Raw genomic sequence first — 21779 nt, 5'->3', positions numbered from 1 at the left:
TCTCAAGACATCTCAGTAAATTTAGTAGTAAAATATGTATGAAAGTGTTTCTTTTCCTGATGTTTCCATGTTCCTTTTGGCAGGCTCTAATTCTGCTGGTCTCACCTGTGCTCACTTTCCCTTCATTCTGAATACTATTAATAGAAAACAAATGAACACTATTTGATTGTCAAAATAGTATTCTGTTTTCATTTGGATTTATTGTTCAGTGTAAGAACTGAAAGAAAGAGTTGCAAAAAGTCCGAACTCATCCAAGCTCAGTACTGCTGAAGCAGCATTGTTAAGAGCTGTCATTAGAGGAGTGAAGCCAGCTGTGATTTTTGTTAACTGTTCTAACCTCAAGGAGCAAAAGAAATGCCCACTTATCTTCATGATGGCAGGTGGTTTTTCCAATTGGAGCCAAGAATTCAGTTATGTCCTTCTCAGAAAAAACTGGGGATAGTGGCAGAAGATAAGGATGCATAGATGTCTTCCCTGATGATGATATTTCAAAGAGATTTGAACAAATTTGGATTTGTCACAAAAGGATTTGAAAAATTCACTCTTGAAGTGTAAACCTGTAAAAGTTTTTGGAAAGACAGAAAAAGAAATTACAATTCCAGGCTTTCCAAAGACTGTGCTAAATTGAAGTTAAGGGATTGGTGCCAGGAAGTAAAGTACCTGAAATTACCTTAACCAGAACACAAATTTAGCCGGTGTTTGGGATGGTTGCTGAGATTTGCTTGCGGGGCTAAGTTTCTCTCCTCCTCAGGAAGTTTTCTGTGTTTAAAAGACAAAAGCATGTGACTTCAAGGGCTGCCTCTGGGCTTTTTGAACTTAAGGTTTCAAACTGTAGTTACTCTCAAACCCAACACACCCAGTATGGATTTCACTTATGTCTGAGAACCTTCTACAAATGCTATTTCTGATTCCTGATGTTGAAGGTCTATGAAGTTAGAATTGTTAAGCATATTTTAAAATGTGAAAATTCAGTAAATTTCTTCAGCAGATTTTAGAGTTAAATTCCAAAAATAATAACTAAGACATGAGAACAATAAATAAAGAAACATACATAAATATATACAGATAACCATGTTGCAGTTTTACCTTTAAAATTGTTTGCAAAATTATTTGACTGCTGCTCTTGAATTTGTGTGTGTGTGTGTGTGTGTGTGTGTGTGTGTGTGTGTTGGAGTTGGACTCAGGATCTCATGCCTGCCAGATAGGCCCTACTACTGCACTGAGCTAAATACCTCACCCACTCTTAAATGTTTAAAATTTGGATGTGTGAATTTGACAAAAGTAAAACTCTTAATAGTATGTATTTATAAAAGATGTAGAAAGCAGTATCTAACCACTAGGTCCTTTATTATTATTATTTTTAAAAACCTATTCTGGATGAGCTGGTATCTTGTTCTGTTACATTTTTTTAAACAGTTTTTCATGTTTCAATATGTAGATTACACTAATAAAATTTCTGCAAGGTTATGAATTTAAAGTGTTGCCATAGATGTTTATTTTTCTTATTTTTATTAAATTTCCTCATTATTAATGCAAAAACAGCTCTTTAATTGGAACTGATTTGCAAATATATTGAATCTAAATATGTCAAAATAAACTAGACTTGTCTCTCTTCATGGAAAAGGAATAGAGCCAGACTGAATTCCAGTGAAATTTTATAGCTGCTATCTACAAACACTTTTATATCCTAAACTACTTGACATTTAAATAAGTAGTCTTTTTGCAACATGCATAACATTTACTTTCATTGTTACTTCTTGTACCCAATAAATATAAGTATAGTTTAAACTGTAGAATAATTGTTTTATTTTTATTTACACTGTGCAATAGTCTAACATTTGGACACTGCAAATTACGTTATTTTAATAGACTCACTATTTGGATGACTCAGATGTGTTAAAATGTATTTAACTTAAAAAGATTTATTGTGGTCTATATTTGTGAAAACAACTTTAAATTTTAAACAAATATGAATTTATGCCTTCCTAATGAAAATTATGTTATATTTTTTGCACATTAACTATGAAGCAGTTTGCTCTTGTTCTGGCTCATACTTTTCTGCAAAGTATGATTTTAAACATTAGATTTTGAGTTATTTAGATAAGCATTCTTCTTACTAAAATGGTAGTTTTATGGTACATCCATATAATATCATATTCAACAATATAATAAAATGATAAGTCATGTCATGACACAAAAGAACATGAAGAAAAATTATCATTAGCTATAAGTGTAGCTAATGATAACATGTAGCCTAGCGTCTACAAGCTACATGATTGTGCTACATCTAGGGGTGAATGGACTGCCACCCATGTCTCACTGCACCACTGCTCTCCTGAAGACGTAGCTCCTACTCATCCTAAACCCATCCCAAAACTGAGGTAAAAAAAAGACAAAGTTTAGTATCACGAAAGACTGTTTATCTAGGCTTAAACAGCTGAAAAGGAAAGAGGATAGACAGCTACCAAAAGGTGGTAGGGGCATCAGGATATTCCTAATTTTTTGGGCGGGTACTATTTCCCATCGCCCTGGTGTGCACTTGTCAATATCTGATGTAGTTAAGTGTCTTTGATCCTAAGTTAAGTATGTCTGCCTATATTTCTTTTGGCCATTTGATTTCTTTCTGCCCCTTTGTAAGGAATAAATGAAGGGAGGAGGCCTTATAGGTGGCAGCTCACTTAACGATTAAAGGGACAGGTGTATACGTGTGAATCTGTTGTAATACTATGCTGATGTTAAAGTGAGACCATACATACATACATGTATATATTATGTAGGGGTGTATGACTAACTTATTAAATAAGAGTCTTTAGGGTGCTGTCTCTTATCTTCCGTGAATTCTATTAGGTGGTCCAGGGGAACTGGCTTTCTTGGGCTTTCATGTCCTCGGCTTACCCAGTGTCTAACTGTTAATTTTTACGGTAATTATGTTACCTGGGGCCACTGTTAGTTTAGTTTTTCTCTCCCTCCTTTGTTTTTCTAATTGCTCTCTCTGCAAAATCTACCTGTGAAGACAGAATCAGCCTTTAGTGGTAGCATTAGAAACTGTTTTTAGGTAATTTCCCTGTTGATCTTAATAAAGCTCAATGAGGCATTTATTCTATCTACAGTTCCAACTATATGATATTATGGAAAAAAATAAGCACATAGAGACAGAGAAGAGAGCAATGATTGCAAAGTTTCACAAATAGGAGAATTTTGGGTCAGTGTAAAGCAGGTTCACCAGTAACCAATTTGAAGGAACCAACGGTGAGCTTGCAAAGTACAGAGAATAGCGAAGATCGTTACTATGCAACCAACAAGAACCAGAGCTCAGGAACTTCTGTGGCTGTACCCTGCACTGCAGAGCTACCAGGGCCTGAGCCTGGTCAAAAAACAATAGTCATGAACACATTTGTATGCTTTATTTTGAGAAAAATCTGAAAAATCTGAAATTGATGTCTTTTGTCCAATTTTTATTGCGTTGTTATGGTTTACAGAGGAATGAAAATCCCAACCTACAATGTGTGGTGCTAATTCTTGTTTTCAAAAATCGAAGAATGAATTTTAGGAACACTGGAGGTTAAGAACAGAATGTATTTATTGAGAGAAACAAAGCTTCTGTGTGAGAGAGACTGAAGGGGTCCTGAGTGGGTTGCAAAGACTCTGTCTTTTCCAGGGACTTATATAGAGCAAAATCATGGAGCGACATGGGTTCATGGTGGGGGAAGACAGGGAACTCACAAAGCAGATGGGCTTAAGGTGGGACATAACTATAGTTAGCCAATAAGATGCATAGTTCAGGTAAAATTGATTACATTAGGGACAAGTGGGGAAGCCAGTCACATAGAAAGCAGGGGTTTTTGAGGAGCAGTGACTCTTCCCTAGGGAGATGGGAAGGTGACTCCAGGCATCCTCAAGGTGATAGGAAATATTTAGAATAACAATCCTTAGCATATGGATGCATTTGCTTGGTCTTTTGCCTTGAGGCCTGGCCCACAGCAGGTGTCTGTTTCCCCCACAGTTGCAAGGCACCTGCACTGGCTCCTTCGAGGACCCAGCCCTGTCTCACTGCCTACTATTTCTAACTAACTCACCTGCCTGTAACAACTAGTAGAAGAGATACGAGATCTGATTAAAAAACATGATGATCAGTTAAATTTTAAAATTTATTATGGTAAAAGAACTTTGCCATTAGTCCTCTCGAAATATTTGTCCTTACTTTGAGCACCTTTGTCTCACCATTCTTGCCACTGTCTGAAGCATATCTGAAAGTCCTCTTTCGTGATTTTAGTTGTGTTAGTGTGGCTGACTCTGTATGCTAGAACACTTACCTTACAAGGTAATTTTGACTTTAGGGACACATCAGAAGTCACACTGCCAGATTCAGTAAATAGGCTTAATGAGGACACTGTGATATTTTTATTTGACAGAAATTGCTGTGTTTGATGAGCATGGGGTGGTCAAAAGAAATAGTGAATGTTTAAATTTAAAAAAAAATGTTATAGTAAAAGATGCTTCCCTATGAATCTTTTTCAAAATATTCTCCCTTGTTTTACACTAATTCCCTCTTTCTTGTCAATGAGTCTTTTACCATAATACTCTTTTTGTTTTAATTTAAACATCCACTCTATCTGTCCATCACTCTTGTACCCATGTTCACCGCTGTATTGTAGACAAGATGTGCAGTCAACCTAATTGTCAACCAACGGATAAATGCAGCAAACGTTAGGATATATAATGGAATTCTATTCATTCTTAAAAAAAGGATACTGCCATTTTCAACAAGGATAAATTTGGAAGACATCATGCTAAGTGAAATCAGGCCATCTTAGAAAGACAATTATTGCATATTTACCATCTAAAAAGTTGAACTGACAAACACAGTAGATTAGTGTTTGCCAGCGACTAATTAGTGAGAGATAATTGGGGAGCTTTTGACCAAAAACCACAAAATTTCTCTGAGTTTGTAGGAATAAGTTCAAGAGAATAGTTGTACACAATGGGGAATATAGTTAAAGCACTGTATAATATATTTAAAAGTTACTAAAATATATTTTCAAGGTACTCATACAAAATAAATGTGAGATAATGTATATGTTAAGAGACTTGATTTTGCCTTTATCAAGTATCATGCTCTACATTATAAATACATATGTTCTTTCCTAAATGAAAATTAAATAATAAGAAGGAAATAAATATTTTAGAGGTCATCAAGTTTTTTTTCTGGTTAGAGGCATGTTATTAAAATATATTTATCTTAATGTTTCTCAAAACTATAAAACCAAAAGTGTATGCGTCTATTGATTTAAAAATATGCAACTGTTTTGCATGAAAACTTTAGAGGCAAATACAAAGCAAATAATACTACAAATAAGCTAATAAAATTTAAAATTTGAATGTATCATAGTGCATTTAATTACAGATTTTCATTTAAGAGTCTTAAGAATTGAGATCATATAACAATTTTTGTGAAAACATCTAAAGTTCTTTTAAAACGACCAATAAAGTGTTGATTTTGAGGGGTAAATAGAAACCAGTACTTCCCTTTGAAACATTTCAAGACTTGTGAAAATCAAAATCAGTTTAGATAATACCATGTGAAAGAGCTTTTGATGAAGGCCCTTTGTAAAAGTCATTAAAATAGAAAACCATTGCTCTCAAGCTTCTTTTCTGCCAAAGAGATACTAATTTCCTTTGGCAACCTCTGCAGAATGGAGTGATACGGCTGGTATATTGACTGTAGCTTACAATTCCATTATTTTTATTATGTTTTATTTAATATTAAGTAGAAAAAACAATAAAATATTCATTATACAAAAGCTTATATATAATATGTTATATATATAATATGTAATATATATATACATATATATATATATATATATGCTTTGTCTGTTTCAAGTATTTCTTTTATCGTAAAAGTACTTTTTGTCATGTATCAGTAATAGAGTTAGTTTTGAAAAGTAACTTTTTCAAATTTCACATACCTGTTGACTCTGTTTTAGTCAGGTATTAAAAAGCTAAATTAAAGGGAGGCAGTGTATTGAAGAGGACTATATTGCAGATACATGAATTTAAAATGAAATATTTAATTAAAAAAAACATTCTAAGACATACTTTATCTGGCTATAATTCACTACTGAAATGAAGCAGTAGGTTTTGACTGTATTAAAAGAAAGAAAAAGTTAATTCTATTTTCATAAAATGGTAGAACCTGGAAATATGATAGAAAATGTGTCTATCTGAAAAAAAGATACAAATATTTAATTTAATTTACAGTCAGTCCTTAAATTAAATTAAGCCTAATGATGCTTTTAAAAAGCAAATTTCAGCAGGGCATGGTGGCTTCTGTAATCCCAGTAAACAGGAGCCTGAGGTAGGAGGTTCATTGTGAATTCAAGGTCAACCTGAACTAAAGAGTAGAACTCTATCTCCCCTCACCACCAAAATTATTAGTAGTCAACATTTAAAGTTTTATAGAAAATTTCACATAAAATTCTTGCATTTCTTTTGTCAATAGAAAAGTCACACTGCACTTAGACTATTGTACAGTGCTGATGCAATTCCATTCCTGTGTCTATTTATTTATAGTCAGCTCACCTGGTTCAATTTGCTTAACATATTATTTTCTTTATCAATTGGATTTTGCTGCTCCTGATTTATAGCTACCCCTTCATTACATATTCAATTTATTTGTGATCCTAAACAGAGTATGTAATTTACCCAGTAAAATAAATGACAATTTCCAAGATACAAAGCAATAATAAAATAAGTCCTATCTGGCATAAATAGGAAAGAATTAACATTTCGTAATCTAATGCTCATTATCATAAAGGTTCATTTAATTCTAGCCAGGAGAAAATTGCATTTTTGTACTATGTTTTGATGCTGATAGAAAAAAGTATTCTGGAACAATTAAAACAAAGGTTAATGAGCATATTTGTGTGTGTGTGTGTGTGTGTGTGTGTGTGTGTGTAAATCTCTTTTAAACATGTCATACCAAATAGAATTTTAAATGCCCTTGTGCTATGCCTAGGATTTAAATATTTTATATTATACAAGTTTAAATTTTCCATTATTAATTATTGTATATTCTAATTGTGTAGTTAAGATAACAAAAATGAACATAAAATGTTATTTTTAATTATATGTATTTCATTTATTTGCTTTATTTTTTGAGATGGGTTTCATTCTATAATACAGACAAGCCTTAAATTCATCGTAGTCCTCCTGCCTTAGTCTCCCAAGTGCTGGGATTACAGGCATGTACTACTCTGCCTGGCTGCTTTAAAAACACTTGACATAAAATATAGTATTTTCCTAATGTGAAGCTTAAAAGCATATTAGTTGCAGCCTTCATTTTTGTGAATGTTATAAAGTCTAAGAACCAGATTAATTTTGGAAGCTAAAAAGCCAATTTATCTCATATAACAAAACAGATGAAGAAAATGTTTCTCACAAAAAGAAATTCAGAGCCTGAGTTCATTCCTGGGAGCCAACCATGTGTGAGTTGAATCCAAGCACATGGGGAAGCTTTGCAACGTCGCTTCAAAGAGGTAGCCCCAGCATCCCAAAACACCAGAGGATGCACTGGAGGTCCCCATGGACCTAACTGGACCATGCTCAGTGACCTCCAAGCAGCTAGCAGGGCCCTGAGTTCAGTCCCAGGATCCAAAAGTGGGCCAGGTAATTCCCAACACATGGGCGAAGCTTTGGAAAATCACTCAAAATCCAGAAATTTAGGAAAATGACAAAACAAAAGAGCAAAATGCAACCTCAAAATTCCAGCCCAGCCCAAGCAAGCCTAGGAGACATGGACACAGAAGAAAATGTAAGCCATACACCTGAAATTCCTGAACTGATAACCACCGAAATAAAGAAACACCTTTGGGAAGCAAAACAAGAATTCAGATCAGAAATAATCTCTCAGGTAAAAGAAGAAATAATAAATGTAATGAAAGAAATGGTAACATATCTAAAGAAGACATAGTTAAAAAATTAGAGGAAAAATGCAAAAAGATGAAAACCCTGAATGAAGAATATAAGAAACAAACAATGCATGAAGCAGATTCACAGAGATATACAGGAAATCAAAAATCCCATCAAAAGTTGGCAAAATTGCCTCAATAAAAGTGAAGACGGAATTTCAGACCTTGAAGACAATATTGCAGCTAGTGAACAGGAAAGGAAAGATCTTTTTAAAATAGCAAGAAATCAGGAAATTACAATTGAACAGTTGCAAGGTGATGCAAAAGAAAACAACAGAGGATTGATAGATATAAATGAAAAAGAAGAGGACAACACAAATGACATCAAGAATCTATTTACAGAAGTAATAGCTGAAAATTTCCCACACATGAGAATGGAAGCCAATATACAGATCAGTGAAGCATATTGAACTCCAAATAGCCATAATCAAAATAAAACTACATCCAGACATATAATAATTAATATTCCAGAAATCCAAAATAAGGACAGAATATTAGGAGCTGCTAGAGAAAAGAGTTAGATCACCGATAAAGAAAAGCCTATCAGAATCACAGCAGACTTTTCAACACAAACAATGAAGTCAAGAAGAGTGAAGTGTTTCAGGTCCTAAAGGAAATCAACTTGCAGCACAGATTGACATACCCTGAAAAATTGTCCTTCAAAATGGATGGAGAAACAAGATACTTCCATGACAAAGAACAGCTGAAGAACCTCATAACCACCAAATCAACCCTGCAAAGAATATTGAAAGACATTCTACATACACATAGGTAAAAACCACTAAGCAAGGCAAACAAACAGACCAGAAAGGTAAAGAATCAACAGCAGAAAGATAACATGTCAAAAGTAAACCAGTATGTATCAGTTATAACCATTAATGTAAATGGCCTAAATTCACCAATTGAAAGAAACAGACTGGCAGAATGGAACAAGAAACAACATCCAAACATATACTGTATACAAGAAACTAGTCTAACGCTAAAGGAAACTCATAGACTGAAAGTCAAAGGATGGAAAACAATACTCCATGCAACAAGATCTAAAAACAAAACAAACAAAAAAAGCAGGACTAGCTATTCTGTTTGCAGACAATATGAATTTCAAACCAAGAATGATCCAAAAAGATAAAGAAGGTTACTACACATTAGTTAGAGGAAAACTTCAAGAGGAAGAGATAACAATCTTAAATATCTGTGCACCAAATTCAGGAGCACCAAGCTATACAAAACAAATATTAACAGAAATGAAAAATCAAATAAGCAATAACACAATTATAGCAGGAGATCTTAACATGCCATGACACAGAGACAGGTCAGTTACACAGAAAATCAGCAAAGAAATAACAAAATTTGGTGGACTTAGTGGATGTATACAGAGTGTTCCACCCAACAAAATGAGAATATATATACTAGCCCACAGAACATGCTTAAGTAAATGCAAAAGAATTGAAATTATCCCATATATATTATCAGATCACAGCTCCATGAAACTAGAAATTAATGGCAAAAGAAACTGAAAAACCCCTCAAACAAATGGAAATTGAATAATACACTTCTGAATAATCAGTGGGTCTCAAAGGCAATTAAAGAAGAAATTAAACAATATCTACAAGCAAACAAACATGCAAATACATCTTACCAGAACCTGTAGGATGCAATGAAAGCAGTTCTCAGAGGAAACTTTATTGCAGCGAATTCCTGTATCAGGAAGACAGAACAAGCACAAATAAACAACCTGATGCTACACCTCAAACATCTAGAAAAAGAAGAGCAGTCAAATTCAAAGCCAAAGAAGGGAGGAAATTATAAAGGTCAGAGCAAAAATCAATGCAATAGAGACTAAGAAAAGAATCAATGAATCAAAGAGTTGGTTCTTTGAAAGACTACATAAAGTTGATAAGACCATAGCCACCCTTATTAAAAAAAAGAAGAAGAATCTTAAATCCACACAATAAGGAATGAAAAGGGTGAAATCACTACAGACCATGTGCAAATATAGAAGATCATCAATATCTGTTTCGAAAACCTCTATTCTCATATGCTTGATAACACTGAAGATTTGGAGAGATTCCTAGAAACTTATGAATTACCACAGCTGGGTCAAAAGATATAAAACTGCTGAATAACCCAATTTCAATGAATGAAATCGAAGATTTAATTAAATCCTTACCAATAAAGAAAAGCCCAGACAGATTCATTGCAGAATTCTACATTAAATTCCACGATTTAATGCCTACACTCCTCAAACTCTTTAATGAAATTGAAGGGGAAGCAATTCTCCCTAACTCATTTCTGGAAGTAAATATTACTCTCATACCAAAACCTGAGAAAGACCCAACAAAAGAAGAGAACTAAAGGCCAATCTCCCTAATGAACACAAATGCAAAAATCCTCAATAAAATATTGGCAAACAGAATGCAGCAAATCATGAGATTATTTGCCATGAACAAGTGGGATTCATCCCAGGAATGCATGGATGGTTCAACATACACAAATCAATAAATTTAATCCACCATATCAATAGAGCCAAAAATAAGAATCACATGATCATTTTTATAGATGCAGAAAAAGCTTTTGATAATGTCCAACACTTATGATAAGAATTTTTCAGAAAATTGGAATAGATTGTTTTTACCTCCATATGATAAAAGCTATCTATGACAAACCAATAGCTAGCATCACATTAAATGGCCAAAAATGAAAGCCTTTACCATAAAGTCAGGAACAAAACAAGGATGTCCATTATCTCCACTCCTATTCATTTTAGTGCTGGAAATACTAGCCAGAGCAGTTAAACAAGAGAGAGAAATAAAAAGAGTAAATATAGGAAGAGAAGAAGTTAAATTATAATTGCAGATGACACAGAAGGTCACTCCATTGACACTCCATTGAACAACTCCTACGTATACTAAATAAATTCAGTAATGTAGCTGGATACAAAGTCAACACTCAAAAATCAATAGCATTCCTATACACAAACAACAAAATCACTCAGAGAGAAAATAAGAGAAGCCACAACCTTCATTATAGCTTCTCCCAAAAATGCAATGCTTAGGAATCAATCTAACAAAAGAAGTAAAAGATCTATTCAGGGAAAATTATAATACCCTGAAAAACTGATTAAGACCTCAGAAAATGGAAAGACATCTCTTGTTCATGGATAGGAAGAACAAAAATTGTGAAAATGGACATTCTCCCAAAATTGGTATACAGTTTAATGCAATCCCAATGAAAATACCTGTAGCACAACTCACGGATCTAGAGAAATACCCCCAAAATTTCATCTGGCACCAGAAGAGACCTAGAATAGATAAGGCAATTCTAGGTAACATAGGCAAGGCAGGAGACATCACAGTCTCTAACTTGAAGTTATTCTACAAAGCTACTATAATAAAATCATCATGGTACTGGAATAAAGACAGACTTGAAGATCAGTGGAACAGATTAGAAGATATAACTACAACTACAAACACACTGAGCCATCTTATCTTTGACAAAGGGACTAAACATGCCCACTGGAAGAAAGATAGTGTCTTTAATAAATGGCGCTGGAAAAATTGGCTCTTCATATGTCAAAAACTAAAACTAGACTCATGCCTGTCCTCATGTACTGAATTAAAGTCTAAATGGGTCAAAGATCTGATTATAGAAACAGAAACACTTTATTTGTTGGAAGATAAGTAGGTAGAAATCTTCAAGACATAGGGGTGGGTACAGAATTCATGAACAAGAATCAAACCGCATGTGAAATACTTCACAGAAACAATAACTGGGATAGTGTCCCATTAAAGTTTTTGCATGTTGAAAGAAATCTCCACCATAGTGAAAAGAAAACCCACAAATCGAGAAAAAAATCTTAGTGAATGGTCCCTGTGACAAAGGACTTCTGTCTAGAACATATGAAGAATTAGAAAAAAAGTCAGATCCCCCAAATTCAAAGACTCATTCCAAAACTGGGCACCTGCGATGAATACACATTTCTCAGATGAAGAAATACAAATGGCAAATAATACATGAAAAAATGTTCAGCATCATTGGTCTTTAGAGAAATGCAAATTAAAAGCACACCAAGATTCTATCTCATTCCAGAAAGAATGGCCAGGATATAGAAAACTACCAAAAACAAATGCTGGAGAGGCTGTGGAGGGAAAAAAACTCTTCTGCACTGTTGATGGAAGTACAGACTGGTGCAAGCACTGTGGAGGTCAGTCAGGATGTTCCCCAAAGAGCTGAAATTGGAAGTCCCAATTGACCCATGTTTGCTACTTCTGGATATATTCCCAGAAGATCTGAAAACATCAAATCATAGTGATATATGTGCACCCATGTTTATAGCAGCATAATTTGTAGTAATCAGATCTTGGAAACATCCTGGTTGCCCATCAACTGAGGAATGGATAAAAAAATTGAGGTATTTTTATACAATGGAGAACTACTCAGCTATAAAGAATGATCACTTTGAGATATTTATAAGGAAATGGATGAAACTCGAGACCATACTCATAAATGAAATAAATCAAACTCACATGTGTAAATACTGTGTAGTTTCCCTAGTGTAAGAAATAGTAAGAGTACATAAGATACAAAAAACTCAATAAATACAATGAAAGGATAAGAATCTGCTCAAAGGGAAAAAAATATCTCAGAGGAAACGAAGAAAAAGAAAAAAGAAGGGAAAAGAAAAATTATCTAAAATTATATAAACACCCTTAGGATAGCTAAGATTATTGTGCTACAAATTCTATAAATTCTTAGAACAAAATAGTTAACATTCATAGGATTGGAACAATTGTGCATATTATTGTATGGTGATCTGAGGATCTCTTGAAGAATATTATGTAAAATAATAACCCAAGTTAGACTCCTATCACCTTGTTTTGAAGGCCTATATTGTCCGTATTTTGAGCTATTTACCATTGTTATTTGTCTTTTTTGTTTATTTGTTTTTCTAGGAATGTGTTTTGTATTTCTCTCTAATATAGAAAGGATAGGTATATATGTAGAGATTCATACATGCATAAATCTTTTCTGAAACAGTTTATGAGACTTGATTATATAATGCATGATAAAGTGAACGGCTACTTTGAAGAAAAAGAGACCCTATGGTAGCCAGTGCTGATTCTGTAGTGTCATACTGTGAAGTCCAGCAATAATATTAGTCTTTGTTCAGAATGATTTTAGTCTATTTTGTATTGTTTAATTTCAACATACATGAAAGTATGGGCAGCCATTTTGAAGAGAGCAAGAGACATAGCAGCCATTGTTGACTTCCCTATTGTCTGGTTTTGAAGGCCTAAAATGCATGTTCTCATTAGTTTAATACTATTTGGTTTTGTATGAACTCATTGTGTGTGAAGATATGGAAAAGAGACAATGTGATAGACAGTGAAGATCTCTTGTTGTCTTGCTTTGAAACCTGTGTCTCTTACATTGTTTTCTTCTGATCTGCTTTGTTCTGGTTTGTTATGTTTAATTTTACCCTCTTTAAAATAAAATAAAAAACATTATGACTTCAAAAAAAAAAAAAAAACACAATTTCAATTTTTGAAGATCTTCTCACAATATAACTAATACGTTTGCTGCATCCAGTGCAACTCTTGCGACTCTAGACGAAAGATGGCGGCGGGTGATGGTGAAGGAGACAGAAATAAATGCACAAAAGCTGAGGTCGAGCACAGCCCTTTCTTCTGGTGGGAGAAAGGAATTTCCCAGCACCTGCAAGGCATATATTTACACAGTCAGCATATGAATAAGTTCATGGAGAGTTTAAGGGGCAGTAGAATCTGGGACAGGAAGAATGTCTAATCTAGCAGAACAGCACGCATTGGTGGCTTCTCAGCGAGCAACAAGAAATCGTCTGCATTATAACAAGTGAAAATCAAGTCCCTATGAATCTCAGCTCCCTTGCCGTGCACACTTCTTGTGGTGCCCTGCCAAACTCATGAGAAGCAGTGGTCCTGTCCTACACATCCAAGGTATAGAGAACTTAGCCCCCAATATATGTCTATCTGTCGTAGTTGCTATTCTGAGACTAAGACAAAATACTGACACCCACAAATTAAAGGAGGAGAGAATTATTTTCCTTCACAGTTTACAGAGATTTCACTTTGCAGTTGGCTGACTCCAAAGCAGGGTTGAGGAGAAACAGCTCCTTTTATGTTGGTGGGATACAGAGAGAGGGATCTAAGCAAGAAGGGAAGAGATGGATGCTTCCTGGCTTTGCTGCTCAGTTCACATTTGGCTATAAACTCACTTGTGGACGGATCCACTGATAAATATCACACACCATGATCCAATCACCTCCCAAAAGCCCCACCTATGAGCACGTGAGGCTTTCAGGAAATCTAGACTTAAGCCATAATAATACTATTGTTTTCTTCTGTTTATATTATTAGCAGTTGAAACCAACTTGCACTGAGCTACGTTCTCAGTGTATTTAAGTATAAACAGATATATGAGACATGATCAAAAATAGTGAATGTCTAAGTTTAAGTTATATATATAATATATATATATATATATATATATATATATATATATATATATGAAAGACATGTTGCCATTTACCCTGCTCCCGGAACATACTACCATGTCCTCTGAGCACACATGTAGAGTTATCCTCACCACTTTCTAAAGCAATTTTAAAAGTTCACTTTTGTGAATATCTTTAATTACACTATTGTAGCTACCTTGGTGTCCTGAATCCAAAATATTTAGCATTCATGATCATTTTGACTTTGGCCGAAAGTCAGAAGTCTCACAGTACGAGATTCAGTGAATAAATGGATAATTAGACACTAATACTTTTACAAGTCTGCCTTTCAATTGGATGGTGCTTGGCAGCGACATTCATTGTATTTATTAATAGCACTTCATAAAGAGAAGTTCTTGCACTGATTCAGAAAGTGGCGAGAAATGGGGTAAGTGTGTTCATTGTGAGGGAGAGTGTTTGAGGGGTTAATGGCACTTTCTTTTACTCTGATAATTTTCTTGCATAAGTATTCACCCTTTTTTTAAATATACTATGTGGATATATAGATTTTGTTGAGACGGGGACTCACAAATTTCCCTATTGGCCTCCAAATAGTGATCCTGATGCTTTAGTCTCTTGAGTATCTTAAGACTACTGTCATATATCACTGTGTCTGAATTTACTTACATCTAACTTTTTAATAATAGTAGATAATTGAATCTGTTGCAAATCACCAGCTCATCATTCTAGTATCATATAAATGACTACAGGTCAACCATATGACCCTAAGTTTAATGAATTAGAATAACACTCTTACTGGAAGTTTCTGTAGGCCAGGAACGTAATCATAGATTTGCCAAGTCCTCTGCTTCCTGGTCTCATGTAAGACTTAATGAAAGTTCAGAGACCAAGGACAGAATCACATCAGAGGTTCTGGAAAAGGAACTGCTGTAAGAATCAGAGATTCTTTTATGAGGATTCAGCAATTTTGAGATGTTGGACAAATGACTTCTCTTCTTTGTGGCTCTCTGTCTGTTATTACCTTTTTTCTGTTCACATAGACCACTCCATATGGCAGCTTTCATTATTAAGGCAAGCAAGTGACATATCCAATAGAGCCTGTTAACAAGAAAAGAGCTTTAAATTACTAGTCTTATTCATGATAATCACCAAAGTGATTCTATCATATTTTTTGGTTAATTATGAATTCTTTTACTTAAGAATATACATTCTTTATATAAGAGAAGAAGAATACACAAAGGTACGAACACTCAAAGGGGAAGATAGGCCAGTTCAGAGACTGTCTGGCCTGCCCTACCTCCATAAGTCTAGAGACTTAATTCTGTTCAGACTTAATGATTGCACAATAAACAAGAACAGTTATTAAACAATGTGGCTAAAATAAATAATCTTAATGTGTCTTTGTGAGCTAATTTATCACAAATTTATAATGAAACCAGTCCCTCAAAATCACCCCACTGGGACGTTTATAAATCCCTTCCTTTGAACCATAGATTAATGTCATTTAAGATTTGAGGATATTGAAGGTATCCCAATTACACAAAACAGGATTATAACAACATGTAGATGAAAGAGTTGTAGAATGTAATTGTCACAATCATATCTTACTTTAGAAAAATCTATCTAAGCAATTATATCAATTCCAAACCTAAACAAGGTGTTTTTTTTTTTTGCTTAATCAAGAGCATAAAATAGGAACGACATGAATTTCATAAGGAGAAATAAAATGGAATTCATTGTTTCAGTCAATGAAGTGAACTTATTTACCATCAAGTATATTTGCATTTGTAATGTTAGTAAAATTGTGGAAGATATGTTCTAGTTCTTGGTATTGTTATCAACAAAATGTTCTCTACTTTCCCAATATTTAAATACAGCAAATAATGAGTACTTGTTTTTTAATACTTAAACTATAATTCCTGGATAATAATTTCATAGGCTTTACAATTGACATAAAACACCGATAAACAGTGGTCATCAGATTAAGTGGCCTCATGGACCAGAGACTGATAATGTGCTTATTCATATACAGTATCTTTAGAATTGGGGCAACTCTGAGCAAACTACTTATATTGAGAATGGCAAAGCAATGGTTATCTATATCAATTTTTGGTTTTCACTGAAAGAGGGTAGAAAATTGAAGGAAACTAAAAGGAATAAAATATGTAAATTACTAAAATAAAACTCTACCTCATATTTTTATAAATTACATAGACAATATTATTCTTTATCAAGGAATTCAACATACAATGAGTATGTACAATAACATTACTTATCACAGCATTTTTGATGTAGATAAACTTGCATTTAAGGAACTTAGTCATTCAAAAGGACTAAGCAATTTGGATAAGATTTTTATAGATATTCTCACATAATTAATTTTCTAGATTACTTCTAAATTCAGAATATTTTGTAGAAGACTTTTACAGAAGCTTGATAAAAATATAATTATAAATAAATATAATCTACATTAGATTAACTGAAAGGATGGAGAAATGAGGAATCATTCGACAAAGAGTTAAGCAATGAAGGGAAAGGACCATGGAGAACAAACTTCAATAGAATTTTCTTATAAGACAGACCAGAGAGAATGCTTACAGAAATCAAATAGGTTACAGTGAGTGTAATAAATAAAGATACAAAATGTTACTATAATATATTATGTTTTTCTAAGTGTATTGCAGAATGATGACAAAATTACTTGTGAATTAGAAAAAATTACATGATACAAATTTGTGAAGATAAATTGATGATATTCTAGTCATGAAAAACAATATAAAATAAAATTATTATTTAGAAAATGATTTATCAGTAAAAATGTACATTGGAAGACAGATGTCAAAGATACTAGGGAGACAGCATGGATACAGTAAAACAAAGTCAGTGAATTGGAAGGTAATGTGATTTTTTGAAGCCATCCATGCAAATACTTTTGATGCATGTACAGCTTTATAGCATAAAAATAAGACTAGAAAAATGTATATTAAGTCCACTTACTTAAATTATGGTCAATAAAGAATGTAAGAACAATATTTTGTTTTAGCAAGTGGAGTTATCAAATTATATCCTCTTTTCATTTCACTCCAGAAGGTACAGTGGATAAAAATGAATAGAATTTTGTATGTAATGTGTCAAGTGATAGATTAATACTGTTTCATTTTAATTAACAATGTTATACATTATAAGACATTCTAAATGAGACTACTACTTAATTAATTTTGAGATTTGCTTTGAAGTTTGTCAGAAATGTACTTAAGGATGGAATTTCCTTGGAAGTATCAGGAAGGCCCTGATACTGTTAATGTACAAATACACATACACATAAAATTCCTATGTAAATCTATTATTTATTCACATCTTTAAAAAAATAAACAAGTACCTCTTCACATCTGTTAGAATGGACCAAATTGAGAAAAATTACAACATCAAATATTGTAAAGCGTAAGAAACAATGCTATCTACCAATTATGAACCTCACAATTTACCCAAAGGAGTTGAAAATCCATTGTCACACAAAAACTAGTATGAATATTTATAGCAGCATTATTCAAAATTTCAAAATTTAGATGAAACATATATATCTTTCTTTATGAAAATAAATTGTGGTGCATCCAGGCAATGGAATGGTGTTCAGCATTAAAACAAATTAGGCGTCAAACCATAAAAGGAATGGAGAAATTTTCTGAGCATACTACAAAGGGAAAGAAGGTAATCTGAGAGAACAATATTCTGTATGATTCTAACTGTATGACACTGTAGAAAAGCACAAACTATAAACACAGAAAAATATAGGTGATTATTAGGGACTGGATAGGGTGAGGGATGAAGAAATGGAGTACACAAAAATTTTCCAGGCACTGGAAATATTTTGTTTGAGAACACAGTGATAAACACCTGATGGTTGTCCAAACTTCTACAATGTACAACCCCAAAAGTGAACTCCTGTGTAAATTGTAGGCATGAGGTGATTACTGCATGCCAAAGTAGGTTTACTCCCTCCTGCAGATACATCCATGTAATAGGATGCATCATCAGTGGAGGGAACTGTGTATATGTGGAAGCAGGATACTGAAAATCTCTTATCATCCTAAGCTTTTTCTGAGCTAATAGTTTCCATTAAAATAGCCTTAAAGTTAAATAAACCGTTTTCTCTAACCCACAGACCTCCTCCTGTAAGTGAACTTGCAACCAGAGGGACCATGGTTGGTGTAATTTCTGCTGCAGCCATTAATCAGAGCATCGTATATTCTATTGTTTCAGGAAATGAAGAAGGTAGGTAGATTTTGCAGTTGGTTTTTCACTGTAAGCAAACCCTGAATAATATTAATCCTAGATGTAATTATATATTTTATCTTCAATGAAATTGAATTCAATTAAGTATAATTAGTAATTTGATAAATAATCTAATTTTTCCCTTAGATCCTAAGTAATTCTAGAAGGTTACATTATATTTTATATTGACGGCATTATAGTAATATTCTTTAAAATGAATGCATGTTATTGAAAGTTTTGGATAATAACTATTATATATAATAATGTCTCAGTATTACCCATATCATCAACAATCTTGACTTCAGGTCATACTATAATTAATCCTGAAGAAGTTTTAGTATCATATATTAATGTGAATGTTCGAAACATCATGATATATTAAAAATTTTGTATGCCATGTAAAATGATTTCCCAAGCAGACAAACTCAGCCATAGAGCCAAAAAATCCTAACTCAACAGATAATCTGAGTTTTACTTACCTCTTTCAGAAATGGTAATTTCAGAAACAGTAATTGAGAAGAAGTTCATAATTTTATGAGCTCTTTGTTTCACATAATATCTACCTGTTGATTGCTCGTTATGCTTCTTTTGATTTCCCAGATAACCTGACATATTATAAAGTTAATATATATTTTATTAATTAATGCTGAAGAATTATTGTTAAGAAATGTTAATGCTGATCTGCAATTCACAAGAAAATTACAAAGGCCTTTCTTAATCATAGGAATGACCAACTTTGCTAGAAATAACTCTGCCTGCAGCAAATTTTCAACATCTTTTTTTTTTTTTTTTTTAACTCATTCGCTTCTGGTTTCTATTACACTGCCTCGCCTCCTCCACAAAGATAGCTGAACTTCCTCTTCACTTGGAGGTCCAGCATCTGACTGAAGTTATTTTGCTCCATGATCTCATCAGCATTTTTCTTTGAAGAAGCACTTTGGCTCTGTTTGTTACCATTTCTCCCCACAGTGATTATTTCACTTTCAATTCCTTTATTAATGTAAATAATTTATTAACCATGTATTACATATTAGTTTTTATCACAGAAGGTAGGAATAGAAAAGAAGAGAGATGATAATAATAATTGATAAAGAAATGTGTAGAGTTTAAAATAAAAAAAAAAAAAACCAGAAAAATAGTGAAGTAAAGATATGGAGACTATAAGAGTTCAGATATCATAAACTTTACTAATTTGACCTTTTTATATCAATAATATATAGTAAATATGTAAACATGATACATTTTTATTATAAAATATACATTTAAGTATAAATATAAGACATGTAATAATATTACATTATATATTATAAATGATACTATATGATTTTATGTATTATAATTGTACACATCATAGATTATGTATTTGATGTAAAATGTCTTTCACTATATGTATATACTATGTATCTATACTTTTATGTATGATATATGTATGGTTACATATTGTATAAATTTGAAAACAAATACACATATATACATATTTTATATATATATATATGTATATATTATACATATATATGTAAGCATAGCGATCAGTACAAAATATTCACAATATTTATATCACAAATACTTTTATAAAATAAACACATTTTAAATTATCAGTTCTTAGCATACCATTAAATCTATAGGTCATGCATGAAATTTAAAAAATGTATAATCTAGTAATATCTTGTAATACTTCTTTACTTTTTTATGATACTGGAAATTGAATGAACTACTTCTTTAAATAAAATTAAATGAGTTTCATTATTTATTTAGTTAGTTATTTTTTGTGGTTCTGAGGATTGACACCAGGGTCTTGTGCTTGCCAGGCAAGAGCTGTACCACTGAGCCACGTCCCCATCTCCTAAATGGATTTCTTTACAAGAGCCTGCATCATTGTAAAAAAACCTTCCATGTTGGGGCTGGGGATTTAGCTCAGTGGCATAAGTGCCTGCCTGGCAAGTGTGAGATCATGAGTTCCATCCCCAGTACCCCCCCTCAAAAAAAACCTTCCATTCGTGTGGTAACCAGAATATTGCACCCCATTATAATGACCATAGAAATGCTAACTAAGTAGAAGAAAATCTCAAAATAATAATACAATTTCAAAAATGCATTTAGGGAAACAGTGATGTTGATAATATCAAGGGCTCATAACACTGTGTTAACATTTTTGTGAATTATGATTAGATATTTTCAGTATTTTTAAAGCTATCACCTCTAGTAAAAGGAATATTTCCTGTGCAGTATGTGGAAAATGACTAAGAATTGCATTTTAAATTCTAGATAAGTTTGGAATCAACAACATCACAGGTGTTATCTATGTGAATGCCCCTCTGGATTACGAGACCAGGACAAGTTATGTACTTCGGGTCCAGGCAGATTCCCTGGAAGTGGTCCTTGCCAATCTTCGAGTTCCTTCAAAAAGTAGGTTGCAATACCTCAGAATTTAACAAGAGTTTTATGGAGTTGGTGTTGATTATATAAGTATGAAAAATAAAGATCTCTGTGGAGAACATCACAAGATTGTTAATAACTATACATGATGGCTATTTCATTGTAAAATTGATACCAATACTGGGTCTGATTTCACACTCTTGAAATGGAAAAGCAAAAACTCACTGTTTATGAACTATGTGTACTACATTGTTAGGATTTCATCTTTATGTGTGCATGTAAAATATCAAAGCTTATTCTTAGCCTCACTGTGAAACCCTGAATGAGCATTTGAAACATATACATCAATGAGTGTATTACATTACATAAATCATAAGGCTTTTTATATTTGACAATTTTCTTACAACAGACGAAAAACTGCCTTAAAAGTAGTAATTAAAACTTATAATTGAAATTCACATGTAGTAACATATTTAATCTAACACTTTTTAGGAGAGAAAATTAGTACCTCATTTTACAAAGGCAAGGAAGAAAAGTTTCACTGATACTTTAAAAAAATGACAATCTGTAATAGAGGAGCTGAAGACTAAGTCCACATTGAACATTTCCTGGTTAAATGTTACCCACCCAGAAAAGCAAGTGAAGGTCAAATTGTGAAAGGCAATGAT

General features: G+C 33.1%; 1 protein-coding gene across 3 annotated transcripts in view; it reads left to right on the top strand.

The window, feature by feature from the left end:
* Pcdh15 (protocadherin related 15) overlaps positions 1 to 21779 on the top strand; it is a 1472709-nt gene that overhangs the window by 1345528 nt on the left and 105402 nt on the right. For all 3 annotated transcript variants that reach the window (XM_063239515.1, XM_063239513.1, XM_063239514.1), the window contains 2 exons: positions 18626 to 18735; positions 21001 to 21141. In XM_063239515.1, the coding sequence (XP_063095585.1) occupies positions 18626 to 18735; positions 21001 to 21141 (251 nt within the window). The remainder of the gene's footprint in view (positions 1 to 18625; positions 18736 to 21000; positions 21142 to 21779) is intronic.

Source organism: Cavia porcellus, unplaced genomic scaffold (genome assembly GCF_034190915.1).
Source record: "Cavia porcellus strain 051 isolate PalLab524CR breed Dunkin Hartley unplaced genomic scaffold, mCavPor4.1 scaffold_28, whole genome shotgun sequence".
NCBI classification, from domain to species: Eukaryota; Metazoa; Chordata; class Mammalia; order Rodentia; family Caviidae; genus Cavia; species Cavia porcellus.
This window is presented reverse-complemented; position numbering and strand designations above follow the sequence as displayed.